Raw genomic sequence first — 15,392 nt, 5'->3', positions numbered from 1 at the left:
GACATCCTATTTTTTTACACTCAACTAGCAATATTATTTTTTGGTGGTTCGGTCACTTTGGGAGTAATTATGGGGTAATTTATTCCATGAGGTGCAGTATTGACGTGCAGACAAAACGTTGTATCCTTTCACAGCCAGTAGAGAGGGAACAGGCTGTGTGTTGGTCACCCGTACAGTGCCTGCAGCAGGTCTACTGGGCTTCAGGAAAAACCGTTGCTGTTGGCTCATAACAAAGCTAATCCCAAACAAAAGAACAGATGCGTAACAGGATTAAAGATTTGGCAGTGCTGCACATTAGATCACGTTCTTGTTAATATCCGATTTCTATTATTCCTCGTCAATACAAGTCCTTGAGATAGACACAAAATGCTGGAGTAACTCAACGGGTTGGGCAGCATCTGTGGCGAGAAGCAATGGCTGACGTTTCGGGCCTAAATCCTTCTTCAGAAACGTCACCCATTCCATTCCATTGATGCTGCCTGTCCCACTGCATTACCCCAGTATTTTGTGTCTATCGTCGTTCTAAGCCAGCATCTGCAGTTCCTTCCTACACAATCAAAGTCCCTTATTGCTCTACTGCTTTGCAGGCATATTAAATCTGAGAGTTGTTTAAATGTGTACAGGGACTTTCCACTTTCACTGCTTTTTGAGGTCCTTGCATGTTCCATCTTGTTTTATGACTGATATTTTCTCTCCGAAGATTCGGTGGGATACAATATGAGGGCAGTGGAAGGAAGGAGGCGTTTCCACGAATGACGTTGCCTTGATCTGGACATCGGTGAGCAGTCAGAGATTTAAGATATGCCTGTACCGATGTAGGCATCTGTTATCCATACTTAAGTCAATAATCATCCAGTGACTGAATCTTCCATTGAGGTCACTGAAGGTCATTAGACTATGGACCCCTGATGTAATGTTCAGACGTGCAGCCACATGTAGTTTCTTTACTAACAAGCGAGATCAGAAAGGACATTCAATTCTTGCTTGTAGTGATTGTGCTTGGACTAATATTTATTGTTTCAGTCCAAAATCACAGTTGCAAAGCTTCTCATATTATTTCCATGTCTATGAGGAACCCAGCTAATTGCAATCTGCTCCCACCTCTCTGTTGCCAAGATTCTGACTCCGAAGATAAATATTTTTTTGCAGGGTCATACTATGCACTGGGAACAGTGCTGGGAACATTCCTAACAATCCTTTTATCCTGCACCTCAGATATAAATTAATTAATTGATCTGGCACAACAGTTCAATTTGATTGCTTTGTTTTTCAATATCACAGGATAAGGTCTGACTAGTTGAACTGAAGTTAGTGCAAAGTTCGACTGGCCAGTTGTGACATTGAGATCACAAAAACAGAAAAACTGATTAATACTGTAAAATGCTCATGGATTGTACTCACAGGTAAACCTGGGGGACCAAGAGACCCTGGGTCACCAGAAGGTCCTGGGCTGCCCTGTTCAAGAAAGATAATTTATCATAAATGTGTTGATATCAAATTATGTCTGTACATAAGTGCATTTCTTTCATTCTTCAATTAATTCAGCTTCAGTCATGGTTAAAACTGCGACAATGAGCAAGTCATGTCTGGAGCTAAAAATAACAATTAAACAATTTGTAGCGGCATGCAAACTAGATGCTTAATGAGACAAGATGGACAAGGAGAGTCAATGAAATGAAATGGTGCAATAAAAGTCAAGCCTACCTTCGGTCCTTGCTCAATAATGGTTGGACGACGTTCTTGCCGGTAAACCGGTCCAGGAGGACCTTTCGCACCCTGTTTCCAACATGGGAATCAACTTATCATGTGTAGTCAAAAACGGAGGAATGTCTTGCAAGAAAGCACCAATACTTAGCAGAATTACTCAAGTATTATTAAAAAAAACGTATTACATTGCAGGTAAAGAATCAATCAGTGACACAGTTCTCAAAAGCTCCCTATATCTACTAATTGTCTGCCTAACTATGCATGATATCAGCCCAACTAATCGTACTTGACCCTTTCTTACCTTGTCACCTTTCGAACCCACGAAGAACAATCCCATGTTGCCCTGCAGGAAGAAGAGTTGAAGAAGACATCTATTTTATTGGAGCTTTTAAAATAATCTTTTAAACAGCAGCAAAAGTAGCAGAACTAGTTCCAAAAATCTTACCTTTGGACCTGGATGGCCAGGTGGTCCTGTCACACCCTAAAGGAAAATAAAGTGGTCAGCACAGAGTCAAAAGGCAAAAATAAACAGAAGGGATTTGGACCATAAGGCCCCTCGAGCTTTGCTGATCAATCACATCAAGGCTTAAGTTAAATGCATAATATATTTCAACTTTGGGGTCACCCCTCAAGCAAGGGAAGGGATATCACTCCAAGGGGCCACATGAATGCAAGGGTGCTTGCTTTAAGGAAAGCTTGTTGACACTACCGAATATGCCACAAATAGATGTGGAGTCACTGAGAATGTCACAAGAGTTTTTGCACTGTTCTTGTTCTGTATGTATATATATATTATATATTTTTTTCTAAATAAAGTTTATTTTTAGGGGGAAAAAAGCATCTTTCAACATTTGTAGAATGGTTTGTTCTAGATAAATGAAAAGGCAATGAAAACACCTGCAACAATTGATTCATTTAGAAATCTTTTACAGATTCTCGGTTTTTGGTTTTCAGTTTTATTCAAAGAATACTGAGATCTCAAAATATTTCTAGTGATATATGAGGCCATTCGACCCATGTGTCCATCCTGGCTTTCAGAACAGACCCATCAGTGGCATTAAGTGCCACTCACTTTTGCATACATATCACCATCCCTTCCCCCATCTACCACCCCATGATCCCCCTGCCATCATTAGGAGGGATTTACAGTAGCCATTTAACCTATCACCATATCTTTGAGATGTGGGAGAAAACTTAAAGTGCCTGACAGAAATCAATGCAGTCACATGCAAACTCAATGCAGTTAACACCCAATGTCAGATTCAAACCCAGCTCTCTGGGAACTGTGAGGGAATAGCACTGGCTGTTACATCACCACACTGCCCACTGTACCATTATGCCTGTTAATACCTTTAATTGCAGCCTAATTTTCTTAATTACAAAAATCACCTGTTACAGTTGTATAATATTTAATCAGTTATTAATATCCAATGCACTAAGATATTTTCTTATGGAAACTAGTCTCATTGTAAAAATGGAGACACAAGGAACTGCGAATGATGGAATCTTGAGTGAAACACAAAGTGCAGGAGTAACTCACTGGATCGTGCAGCATCTCTGAAGAGAATGGACAGGTGACATTATGGATCTGGACACTTCTTCATCGAAGGTTTACTGAGGTTTGAGGCAAAGTTTTGGATCAGGAGCTTTCTTCACTGAAGGATCCCGATCCAAAACACGCCTGTCCATTTACCTCCACAAATGCTGACTAACCCGCTGAATTACTCCAGCACTTTACGTTTCAATCATTGTATAAAACAATTTGCTTTCTCACTTGATAAATACTGAAATGGTTAGCTGACAATTATAGTCACTTAGTAAAAATGGGCACTAGAAGGTTACATTTTAAATCGGCTGAAGTAGGTTTTATTCTGTAAAAGGTCACAGACCCAATACATTGACTGTTTGTCTTTCCACGGAGGCTGCCTGACCTGTTGAGCTTCTCTGAGATTTTCTGTTTTAATTTTAGCTTTCCAGCAAATGTAGCTTTTAAAAAATATATATATTTTGGTTTCATTCCGAATGTTTTACATGCTTTTACAAATCTTACTTGAACCTACAGTGAATCCTTTCTCCGTGCCGTTCCCTGTCAGGAATGACTCCCAGAACGGTCTGCACACTAACTCATCGCATTACCTTGGTTGGCTGATAGATGCTGAGCTTGTTCTGGCGATTCTGCTGATGAATGTGATTCTGGCAGAAACTTCATTCACATCATTCCCAATTGTCTATCACTGTCAGCAATAGTCTCCAATAGTTACACCCCACCAGACTACCCCTGAAGGTCCACCAATGTTGAAAGCCCATTAAACAGCAGCATAAACTCAGAGCTCAACTACAGTGTCTCCAAATGTCAATCTACCGCTGTGCCACCCTAAAGCTCTCCCTGCAAACGCCCAGAACTCAGGTAATTACTCCTCCCCCCTCCCCCCCCACCATGAGTTTACAATGTTTGTCGATCTTGGTGCACATCTCTTTCTCTTCCAAACTAGCTTCAACCTGAAATGAAAGTGGTTATTTATTCCTTTTTTTGTAGCAAATGAAATCGGTGGACTTCAACAGATTTACAACATCACTGGTTTGAGTCCTCGTGCATGCAGAATTGATCAATTTCTTGGGCAAGCTGATGTAGTAGTGTTGATCTTTTTGACTGATTTGCTTGGGGTTTTCCCATTGTGATAAATCCAAGGCTAACTTTTCATTACGAGTTGTATTCCTCGGCCATGTGTTAATACAGAGGTATACGGGGGATTCCCAGACTCATCAGGAGAACACAGAGGTCTGGCTATTCTACTGATGCAATGCCATTGTGTGAGTGGGGATGTCTCTCATTGCCCCTCTACCGTCAATGATACTTGCTCCCAATGCAAGTTATCAACATTCGTCATCAGGCTTAATAATTCAGGCTTAATAGGTCTTTTACATAGAGAGGAGAGAAGCTCACCTGGGAACCTGGAGGTCCAAAGGGTCCACGCTGTCCGGGGTTTCCTGGATCTCCCTTAAAGTAAATCATTCATAGACTGAGCATGTTCATTTGCAAAATGTATTTGGACTATTAATTATAAAATAATTTAATTGATAATTTAGTTCATCGTGCCTCCGCAAGACCACCAGCATAGTCAAGGATCAGTCTCACCCCGGTCACTCTCTCTTCTCCCCTCTCCCATCAGGTAAGAGGTACAGAAGTGTGAAAATGCACACCTCCAGATCCAGGGACAGATTCTTCCCAGCTGTTATCAGGCATCTGAGCCATCCTCTCCCCAGCTAGAGAGCGGTCCTGACCTCCCATCTACCTCTTGGAGAACTTCAAACTATCTTTGATTGGACGTTACTGGACTTTATCTTACACTAAACATTATATGCTGTATCTGTATCTGTACATTGTGGACGCCTTGATTGGAATCATGTGTAGTCTTTTCATTGACTGAATAGCACACAACAAAACTGCTTTTTACATGTACCTTGGGACATGTGGCAATAATAAACTAAACTAAACTTAACTAAACTAAGCTAAGCTAAGCTAAACTAACCTAAACTAGCTTTGTGTGATATCTGGCAGCTATCTACACAAAAGACACATCAGGAGTATGCGAGAATGCTTCCCACTTGCTCCAACCATAAAAGGAGGATTTCACAGTCCAGTGATATTCTGGTAGCGACTTGACTGGCATCCCTGGTTCAGGACCACTGACCTTGGGAAACAAGTTCAAATCCCGCAGTAGTAACTAAGATCAGTGGTTCAGAACCATGGATGCCAGTGTATAGTCTTTGTACAGTCAGTGTATAGCAACCATAATATCCCTGTACTCTGAAATCTTCCTTCACTGGGAACAAAATTCTTTCTCTTGGGCGGGTGGTCTTTGGGAAAGCCACCTGCCTACTCCATTAGATTCAACGAGAAAACCACTGCAGACAGTGAATGGGCCCAAATATCCCAGCATCTGCCAGTAGTTCCACAACCACTCCCTCCACCAGTATGGAAAGTGTAGTCTGTAATATGAACACATTGAGAACGTTAAGGTAACCAGTCGAAGAGGAGGATATTATAACTCATCTGTATTTGCGAATGACTGTTCTGTTTGTTGAGAAATTCTACCTGAATGTAAGATTTAATGTGTGAAATATATACAAATTCTTCACCCAGCAGTCTTATCCTTCATAATCAGGAACACCTATGGTGTTGCTTCCATTGAAACCAAGACCCTTCTTGTCCCACTGATACAATCTGGTTAGTCACAAAATATAATGACTTGAATTCTTGACTAGCTGTATATTATTATTATTATTATTATTATTAGTAGTAGTTTTTTTTAATATATATAACTTTTTGCTGTTATATTGTTTACGGGGTACTGCAGTATGTTTATTTATCTGTTGTGCTGCTGCGTCTGAATTTCTTCCATTTCAGGACATAAGACTATAAAACCCCTTTGACTCCTGACTCTCTTGACTCAAATAAAAATAATCTCTAGTAATTAGTTTACAACTGGTTTTGACACAAGAAAACAAAGAAGAGCTTTAGATCCATTGGCCGAAGGCTTTTGAATAAACCACTGCACTCACTATGTTTGGTCTGAAATTATTTATAAATAGCGTTATAAAATATTACTTGCAACCAAAATCCATTTCATTTTCGTTTCTAAGTGTTTAAGCTGTTTTCCACCTTGAAAACTATTGGCTCAGAATGTCCTGCAATTGCAAGTCCCCCAATGCTTGCAAGGTGACCCTGGTGGTTGGTTAATCTGCTGTAGTGACCTGAAGCCAGCACAATCCCACAGGGTACCTGGATCTGGCACAACATGATGCAATTACTTAGGGTGAAGCTGCCAGTAAATAAAAGGAGTAAATCTGTGTTGCATCTGTCATTGTACTTTATGGACTGTAAATCGAAAGTTATACCTGAACCCCATTACATCAATCTATGGTGGCAGATTGTTTTTATATCTCTCAAATAGTCAACCTCATTTTATTCATCAAACACCTGATGTCAATAAACACGTTGGCAAAATAGTCTTACTGGGCTTCCTTGGGGACCCACTGCTCCACGGCGTCCTTTCCCTCCTGGGTTCACCAGTGTGTTCCGAGCTGGTTCACCCTTGAGGAATACACACAAGGGACAATTAAACTGCTAATGGCATTGACATTCCTCTGCTTAATACAACCACCTCATGCGCTGATAAGTAAATGGTGACAACATAGCCATATGTGAATAAGTAATAATTTTATATTATACATCGCCACATTATATAATTTACAACTATAACTAAATGCATAATTGTTAATTATCTAATTACAATTATATATATATAATTCTATATAGAGATAGAATGAATCCATACAAAACTGTCTTGCCTCACAAAATGTGGACTCCAGTTGGCAACAGATGTTTCCAAAAGCAACAACTTATGGTCGACATATTCACTTTCCCTTCATTGTTACGCTATGGATGCATTAGCGGGGAGAGTGGTGGAGGCTGATACGATAAGAGGCTTTAAGAGAGTTTAAGAGGCATTTAGATAGGCATGTGGATATGCGGGGGATGGAGGGATATGGATCAAGTGCAGGCAGATGCAATCAGTTTATCTTGGCATCGTGTTCTTTTCAACTTTAGTCATACAGCGTGAAAACAGGTCCTTCGGCCCACCGATTCTGCGCTGACCAGCGATCACCCGTACACGAGCACTACCCTACACACGAGTGATATTTACAATTTATTTTACAAAAGCCAATTAACCTACAAATCAGTACATCTTTGGAGCGTGGGAGGAAACCGGAGCTCTTGGGAAAAACCCATACTGTCACATGGAGAACGTACAAACTCCGCACAGACAGAATCTGTAGTCAGGATTGAACCCAGGTCTCAGGTGCTATAAGGCAGCAACTCTACTGCTGTGCCACCTGTTCGGTACACACTGCGTGGCCGAAGAGCCTGTTCCTGTGCTGTACTGTTCCATGTTCTATGTTATCTCCCGACTATTAGTCGGCACATGGTTAGTTTGTGTGCAAATATTGATTGCTGCCCCAATTTTAAAAAAGGTGCGTGAACATCGATTCTCACTTCTGCTCTGTCTGAATATTTACTCACTTTCGAAGTGTATGAGCATTTATCCTCACTACAATTCATTCTAGAAATCACTGACAACAATTATTAGATCAAAGTAAAATGAAAAGAATATTTCAGACTACATATGGCTCGGTGAGATTTTTGCTTACATTCTAGGTTATGCAGCTCCCTCTTTAGGTGTATGAAGGTAAATCAAGGGGAAGATTTAGCATCACGTTATAGTGAAAAAACACATAGGTCACTTTAATTCTCCAGCCCACTCTGATCTACTTGCCTCTGGTCTTATACTCTGTTACAATGAGGTCCAACGTAAGATTGAAGAACAGCACCTCAGCTTTATTCTGGACATATAGCAGGCTTCACACACAAATCAAATTTCACAATTTAAGTAACTCCCTTTGGGCCATTCTACTGTGAGTTATCCATCTGTGACAATAGCTCACTTTCCCTTTCTGCATTGGCACCAAGGGTCTTGCTGCGCCTGCCCTTTCACACCTTGCTTTTTATTATGAATCTTTACCAATCTCAGCCTTCCCTTGTCCTATCCATCTCTTCCTCACTTTCTCTGCAAATTAAACTTAATCTATTTTGTCTCTTTCCAGTTCTGACAAAGGGTCTTTGACCTGAAATAATAACTCTCTTTCTCCTTCCACAGATGCTGACTGTGTTTTCCTTTTAGTGTTTTCCGCTTTTATTTCAGATTTTCATGATCTCCAGTCTTTATAATTTTTAACATACCTTTTGACCTGGAAACCCTGGAGGTCCCTGTTAAAAAAATAATTAGAGGAGTATGTCAAGTTTTAACAGATAAAGCTGAAAATCCTTTGAACAGTTCAGTAAGATTCAGGCTGCGATGCAACTTTTTGAAGGTTGATAAACTGTATCCACATTTCCTTCATTGTTACAGTATGTTGTTAATGTCAACTATCAGTCAGTGCATGAAAGCACAGACAATATTATCTTGCATGTATCGCTCTCCCAAATCCAGTTGTAAATAGTAACACAGAATAAACCTGTTTTAACAGACCATAGGGTGCGGGTAGGAATGGTGTCGGTTATTGCTGATTGTCCACAAAAACCGAGGAAGGAATTATCATTGTATAAGCAGTAGAAACAAACAACTGCTGATGCTCATTAATACACAAAAGGACACAAAAGCGCTGAAATAACTCAACAGGTCAGGCAGCCTCTGAAAAACATGGATAGGTGACGTTACGGTTTGCGACCCTTCTTCTCGGCCTGGAACTGGGCCTGGAATCCAGGTGAGTAGACGACCCTGGCCTGCTGGAGGCCGGGTGAGAGGTGAGAATTGGTGGAGTCATTGGTCATTTGTCGCGGGTGGACGGAGTGCAGGTAAGGGACGGAGGTGGCAGCAGAAGGCACAGCCTGGAAGCTGTGTGGGCTGGCGATAGTAGGCCCTGCTAGAAGCAGTGGGGAGGCGATGGGGGCAGGGGATGGCATCGGCAGGTCCGTCCGTTATAACCCAAATCCGTTATAAAAAGGTCTGTAAAAACGAGGGTTTACTTCCATAGATCTTGCTTGGTTAGAAGTGTTTGAGAGTGATTTTGACTGTGCAGTAGTGCAAAATGGAGAATGATGAGTGAACAGGTTGCTTTACCCCTCTCCCTATTTTAATTGCCTCTGAAGGAAATTGATATAAGATTTAGGAGAGATTGAACTCAGGCTTCTGATCTGGCATCACCTGGTCTAAATATCACCCAGGTCACATTTCTGCAATCAGAAGGGTAGCACTTTAAGGGGCATGTCAGACTATCCATAACCCAATGGCCTGATGGAGAGCCCTCTGTCTACTCCTTCTACAATACACTAGTAGGCCAGAACTGAGGGTGCCAGGGCTGTCCACCTTGGAGCAAAGAGCATTGAGGGGAGCTTTGGTAGAAATGTGCAATATCATGACAACTAGGGCCTGTCCCACTGTACGAGCTAATTCAAGAGCTTTCCCGACTTTAAAAAAAAAACTTGTGGTAAGTACGTAGAATGTACGTAGTGGTACGTCAGAGCTCGGGACGTCTCTTAGTGGCTCGTAACGCTAACGGCAGGTACTCGGGAAACGCGGTAAGCTCGGGAAGACTTGTGAAGATTTTTCAACATGTTGAAAAATGTCCACGAGAGCCCCGAGTACCTACGAGTGGCTATTACCGTAATTCTCCGAGTTCACATCAGGGGAAACTCGGGAGAACTCTTGAATTAGCTCACACGGTGGGACAGCCCCATTAGGATAGTTTGGGAGAAGCCGTTTGTGGATGGTTTAAGAGAAGGATGAGACAAAGGCTGAAACTATGGTCACAAGCTACAGGGGGAGCAACGCAGAGAGTACCATGACTATGACTTCGAATTCACTGCCTATGGGGGTGGTGGAAACAGAATCAATCAGCATTATCTGAAGGCAAGTGAATAGACTTGACAGCAAACAATTAGCAGGGCCAAGAGAATGGGACGGACAAGGTTGTTAGTATAGAATGGAGGGGCTGAATGGCCTCTATTCTGTGCCGCAATAATTCACTGATTTTGCATGATCCTATGTTGTCTGCAGAGAAGAAACCTGGTTCACTTTAGAAAGTGAGAGCGACCAAGGTGAGCACATTTGTTCTCACTATTCATTTGGAAATACGCACCTGAATTCCTTGATGTCCGTCTGACCCAGAAATTCCTGGAAGACCCGGATTACCCTGTAAAAGTAGAAACATGCATTGGTGGCATGCACTCAGTAAGGCTGGAATGGTTTGGAATTGTTCAGTAACTCGAACGCCCAAGAGCAAAGGAGGCTGCAGAAAGTGGTGGACATTGCCAGGACCATCACGGCATTGACTTCCCCATCACTGAAGGCCATCTACAGCAAGCTGTGCCACAAGAAGGCAGCTATTATCATCAAAGACCCAGATCACCCTGGTCATACTCTTACATTGCTGTTATCATCAGGAAGAAGGTTCAGAAGCGTGAGAAATGTGACCTCCAGATTTAAAATCAGCTTCTTCCCATCAACTATCAGGCTCCTGAACCACCTTGCACAACTCAAAACCATGACCTTTGGTACCAAACTACTATGGAGTCAACATGAGGTTGCATTATATACTTTGGTTTGCATGGTTTGGTCTATCTAGTATATCTGATCATTTATTGCATGTTTATTTATTGAGTTGTTCCAAGTAATGTAGCTTTAAAGTCAGTATTTCATTGATCCGGGCTCAATACAGATGACAATTAGATACTCTTGACTCCTTTGGCTCTTTCAGGTCTATCAACAGTGAATTTCAGATCAACTCATGATAAGCAATGCATCTCATAACTTCACTCAAATACTTGCCTTATTTTTCCTCAAATAGTTATTTTCAAGCTAGGCTTACCTTTGTGCCATTGCACCCTGGTGCGCCTCTAACACCAAGAGGCCCATCCTTTCCATGGATACCCTAGAGGAGAGAAAAAAGTAGAGAATCGAGGATTCTGAGAAGCTGCTGGAATCTTGAGCAAAAATCAAAGTTCTGGAGTAATTCAGTGGGTCAGGCAGCATCTCTGGAGGGGACGGATAGGTGGCATTTCGAGTCGGGACCCTACTTCAGAGGTTGGAATGTATGGTAAATACTTACTGATGAGTAGTAAGACACCTTCTACCTTCAGCAGTGAACTTGAGATGATCACCACAGATTATGTTAATGTAATGGCAAAGAGGCAATGCAAGGTATGCAAGGGTCAATTAAAAAAATTGATACAAAACAGATACAAAACGATACATCACCAAGGTCAGTCTCATGCAGGGAATCTGGATGGTGGTGCAGCAGGTCACACAGCCAGAGACCTGAGTTTAATCCTGACCTTGTATGCTGTCTGTGTGGGAGTTTGCACGTTTTCCCTGTGACTGTGTGGGTTTCCTGCAGGTGCTCAGGTTTCCTCCCACATCCCAAAGACGCGCGGGCCTGTAGGTTAATTGGTCTCCGTAAATGGCCCCTAGTAGGTAGTGTGGATGAGGAAGTAGGATAACATAGAACCAGTGTGTACAGGTGATCGATGGTCGGCGGGGACTCTGTGTTTCTATGTTGCATCTCTAAAACGAAACCTAAAAGCTAAAACTATGGTCGTGAATGGACTGCAGCATGGAACTAGGCCCATCGGTTCACTGCCGGCGATTAAGTATCTATCTCTACCAATCCCAGCCAGCCTGTGGCGTTCAGAACAGACACAGGTCCTGGTGGTTCGGGAACAGGCGTTATGTTACAGCTGGAATACAAGATTATCAGGAATCAATTGCACTCACTTTTGGTCTGGTGTCACCCTCATTGATCTGCTCAACACAAACACTTTCCCTCCTTTTAAGTGTCTTTTACGTTCTATTCCAACTCTTGTGGGTGAAGTGAGAACAATGTGGGTGCAACGGGGCTTTGTCAATTGGTGAAAAATAATGTGAAGTATAACCCAAGTGTGCATGAGGTGAAGTGGATACCCTGGGGAAGAAGACATATTTTTTTCTTATGTAACAGAGTGAGGCAACAGTAGAGCAATGCCCAGCAACTGCAAAGCTCATTGATGGTGCAGACCTCAAGCACGGAGAGAGATTAGCTGCCAATGCACAATGGCACAGCTGGTGATCTCGGATCTTGTTACACACATAATTGATTCCCACGTGTCAAGAGTAACTATACTTCACATTTGCTTGATTAGCTTTAAACCCCTTTGGGATATCATCCAATGTAACTTTGAATGCAGGTTAAGGGCCTGTCCCACTTAGGTGATTTTTTTAGGTGACTGTCATAGTCGTAGCAGGTCGACAAAAGACTGGTGACTGGACCCCCCCTACGACAATGTCTACAACAACATTGTCACCTGGCGACAACCTACGACAGCACGTATTAAGGGACAGAAGTTTAGGGGTAACATGAGGGGGAACTTCTTTACTCAGAGAATGGTAGCGGTGTGGAATGAGCTCCCAGTGGAAGTGGTGGCGGCAGGTTCGTTGGTATCATTTAAAAATAAATTGGATAGGCATATGGATGAGAAGGGAATGGAGGGTTATGGTATGAGTGCAGGCAGGTGGGACTAAGGGAAAAAAGTTGTTCGGCACGGACTTGTAGGGCCGAGATGGCCTGTTTCCGTGCTGTAATTGTTATATGGTTATATGGTTATATGTATGCCATGAGAAGTCAAGCCACGCTCATTGGCATCAACCCACTGTTGTCGACTGTCGCCGAAAATGTTTGAAAGTGTTGAAAATTCAGCAGTGACCAGAAAGACGCCACGACTTTTAGCAACTGAGGAGACTACTCATGACCATACAGACGACACCCTGGCGACCATGTGGGGACAGCCTAGTCACCTGTGGTCGCCTAAAAAATAGCCTAATTGAGACAGGCCCTTTAAGGGAGAATTGTTATCCCACCTCATGGTACTGTTTTGATACTTTCCCTTTACGTATTTCAAGCTGTAGATTGTGAGTGTCCGACAATGATTGAAAACTTGGTTATCCGTGTTGAATTTTATGTGCAAGGAAATAATCTGCCTTGGTTTAACTTACTGGAAAGCCGGGATTTCCTGGATGTCCTGGTAAACCAGGAAGCCCCTGTGAAAGTGAAAGAAAACAGAGTTAGAAAGTGAAACCGCTGCAGCAACATCACAGAATGAGCTCCATCCACGGTGTACTGCGATTACATATCAAGACGATCTGGAACAAATATTTATCATAGAAACATAGAAACATAGAAAATAGGTGCAGGAGTAGGCCATTCGGCCCTTCGAGCCTGAACCGCCATTCAATATGATCATGGCTGATCATCCAACTCAGTATCCTGTACCTGCCTTCTCTCCATACCCCCTGATCCCTTTAGCCACTCATGGCACTCAGTTCTACACTCATAGAAATGAAATCACATCTCAATATTATGGAAATACTAATTCGCTTCTGTAGGATTTCAGTCCAAACAAGGTCATTACATTTAATTAAAAATGGTCAGCCAGTCATGGGTACAGTCTTAAAGTCAGAGCTGTCTGAGATTGTCTATACTGGTCATCCCACAACAATCTGAAGTAAATGCTGTTCCAATCTTTGAACCTTCACAGTTTGATCCTCCTTTGCTCAGAAATTGCTTGCTATTTACATTCACTGGTGCATTAATTACCCAGAGATATGCCAGGTTTAATTATTCGTTTCTTGTGAATTTTCTTTGGCTGAGGAATCCCAAGCTGTTAAAACAAAGCATCTTTCTCAGTCGGGTACAACTTTCTTCTTTCTTCTTGTGTCTCGCCCAACGTAGGATTAAAAGGCCTGTCCCACTTGACGATTTTTTTTGGCGACATGACTAGAACATAGGTAGAAACATAACTTTATCTTCTGAGTTACACAGTTGAGTGATGTAATGTGGGTAAGTAAATTGCAACTCAGCCATCTTAATGTCCAAAAAATGATTAACAATCAATAAACAGGATCCCCTGAAAACATTCCATTGAGTTAAGATGGTGTGTTGGCAGTAGGGTATAGAGCTGTGCAGTTGCAAGTAAGAATTTCATCGGTCCATTTTTGTACACATGACAATTAAAACATTCTTGACTTGTTTAATTCAAATAAAACCACTCTTGTTTGATGAGCATCTCTCATTAATATTCTCTGGTATAACTTTAAAGGATCTTTAAGAGGTTATCTGTGGATGTCCATCAGTCAGTGACCAGTTACCCTGAGGTTGTCTCTTTTAGACTGATCCAGAGACAATCAGTACAAACTCATGTACAGTATAAGGATGTAAGGATGGGCGGCACGGTGGCACAGTGGTAGAATTGCTGCCTTAAGGGCCTGTCCCACTTGGACGACCTAATCCATGAGTTTAGAACACCCTCGACGAGTTGAAAAAAATGTCAAGGTCGTGTTGACTCGCCGAAGTAAAAGACTGCCTACGACTATGTCTATGACCTCCTATAACTATGTCTACGACCTCCTACGACCCCCCTCGACCTTAGTCTTCTACACCCAAGACCAACTATGACTAGCTACGAGTGGAAATGATCACATGATGAAATGATGTCATGTTTGCATTTTTTTTCTCGGGCCCGTTACCGACCTACGACTACCTACAACCACCTACAACTACCTACAACCACCTACAACTATCTACGACTATCCACGACCACCATCATAACCTACTACAAGCTACCTATGACCTCCTATGAGTAAAAAGTATCAGTTTTTTCCATGCTAATCTCGGCAGAGGTCGCCAATTAGGTCGTGAAAATGGGACGGTGGTTTTACAGCGCTTGCAGCACCAGAGACCCGGGTTCGATCCCGACTATAGATCCTGTCTGTAACGAGTTTGTACGTTCTCCCCGTGACTATGTGGGTTTTTTTTCCAAGATCTTTGGTTTCCTCCAACATTCCAAAGACACACAGGTTTGTAGGTAAATTGGCTTGGTATAAGTGTAAATTGTCCCTAGTATGTGTAGGATAATGTTAATGTGCGGGGTTGGCTGGTCGGTGTGAGCTCGATGGGCCAAAATTCAACTAAACAATAGGACTCCATTTTTTTATTAAGAGAAAATTTGTGCTGATTTTCAAAGTATGTGTGGCATATCCAAAACCGGTAATAAAGCAAGGAAGGTTCTTCGCCTTTTAAAAAAAAATGATTTT

At 42.1% G+C, this 15,392-nt stretch overlaps 1 protein-coding gene across 1 annotated transcript in view; it reads right to left on the bottom strand.

Moving 5' to 3' along the window:
• Positions 1 to 15,392, bottom strand: part of LOC129703284 (collagen alpha-5(IV) chain-like) — a 137,480-nt gene that overhangs the window by 78,589 nt on the left and 43,499 nt on the right. The window contains 10 exon segments of the mRNA XM_055645629.1: positions 1,402 to 1,455; positions 1,705 to 1,776; positions 2,009 to 2,050; positions 2,153 to 2,188; positions 4,652 to 4,705; positions 6,725 to 6,802; positions 8,510 to 8,536; positions 10,408 to 10,461; positions 11,137 to 11,199; positions 13,296 to 13,340. Of these exon segments, the coding sequence (XP_055501604.1) occupies positions 1,402 to 1,455; positions 1,705 to 1,776; positions 2,009 to 2,050; positions 2,153 to 2,188; positions 4,652 to 4,705; positions 6,725 to 6,802; positions 8,510 to 8,536; positions 10,408 to 10,461; positions 11,137 to 11,199; positions 13,296 to 13,340 (525 nt within the window).

Source organism: Leucoraja erinacea, chromosome 14, assembly GCF_028641065.1.
Source record: "Leucoraja erinacea ecotype New England chromosome 14, Leri_hhj_1, whole genome shotgun sequence".
Lineage (NCBI taxonomy): Eukaryota > Metazoa > Chordata > Chondrichthyes > Rajiformes > Rajidae > Leucoraja > Leucoraja erinaceus.
Note: the sequence above shows the minus strand (reverse complement) of the source record. Positions and strands in the feature narration are given on the sequence as shown.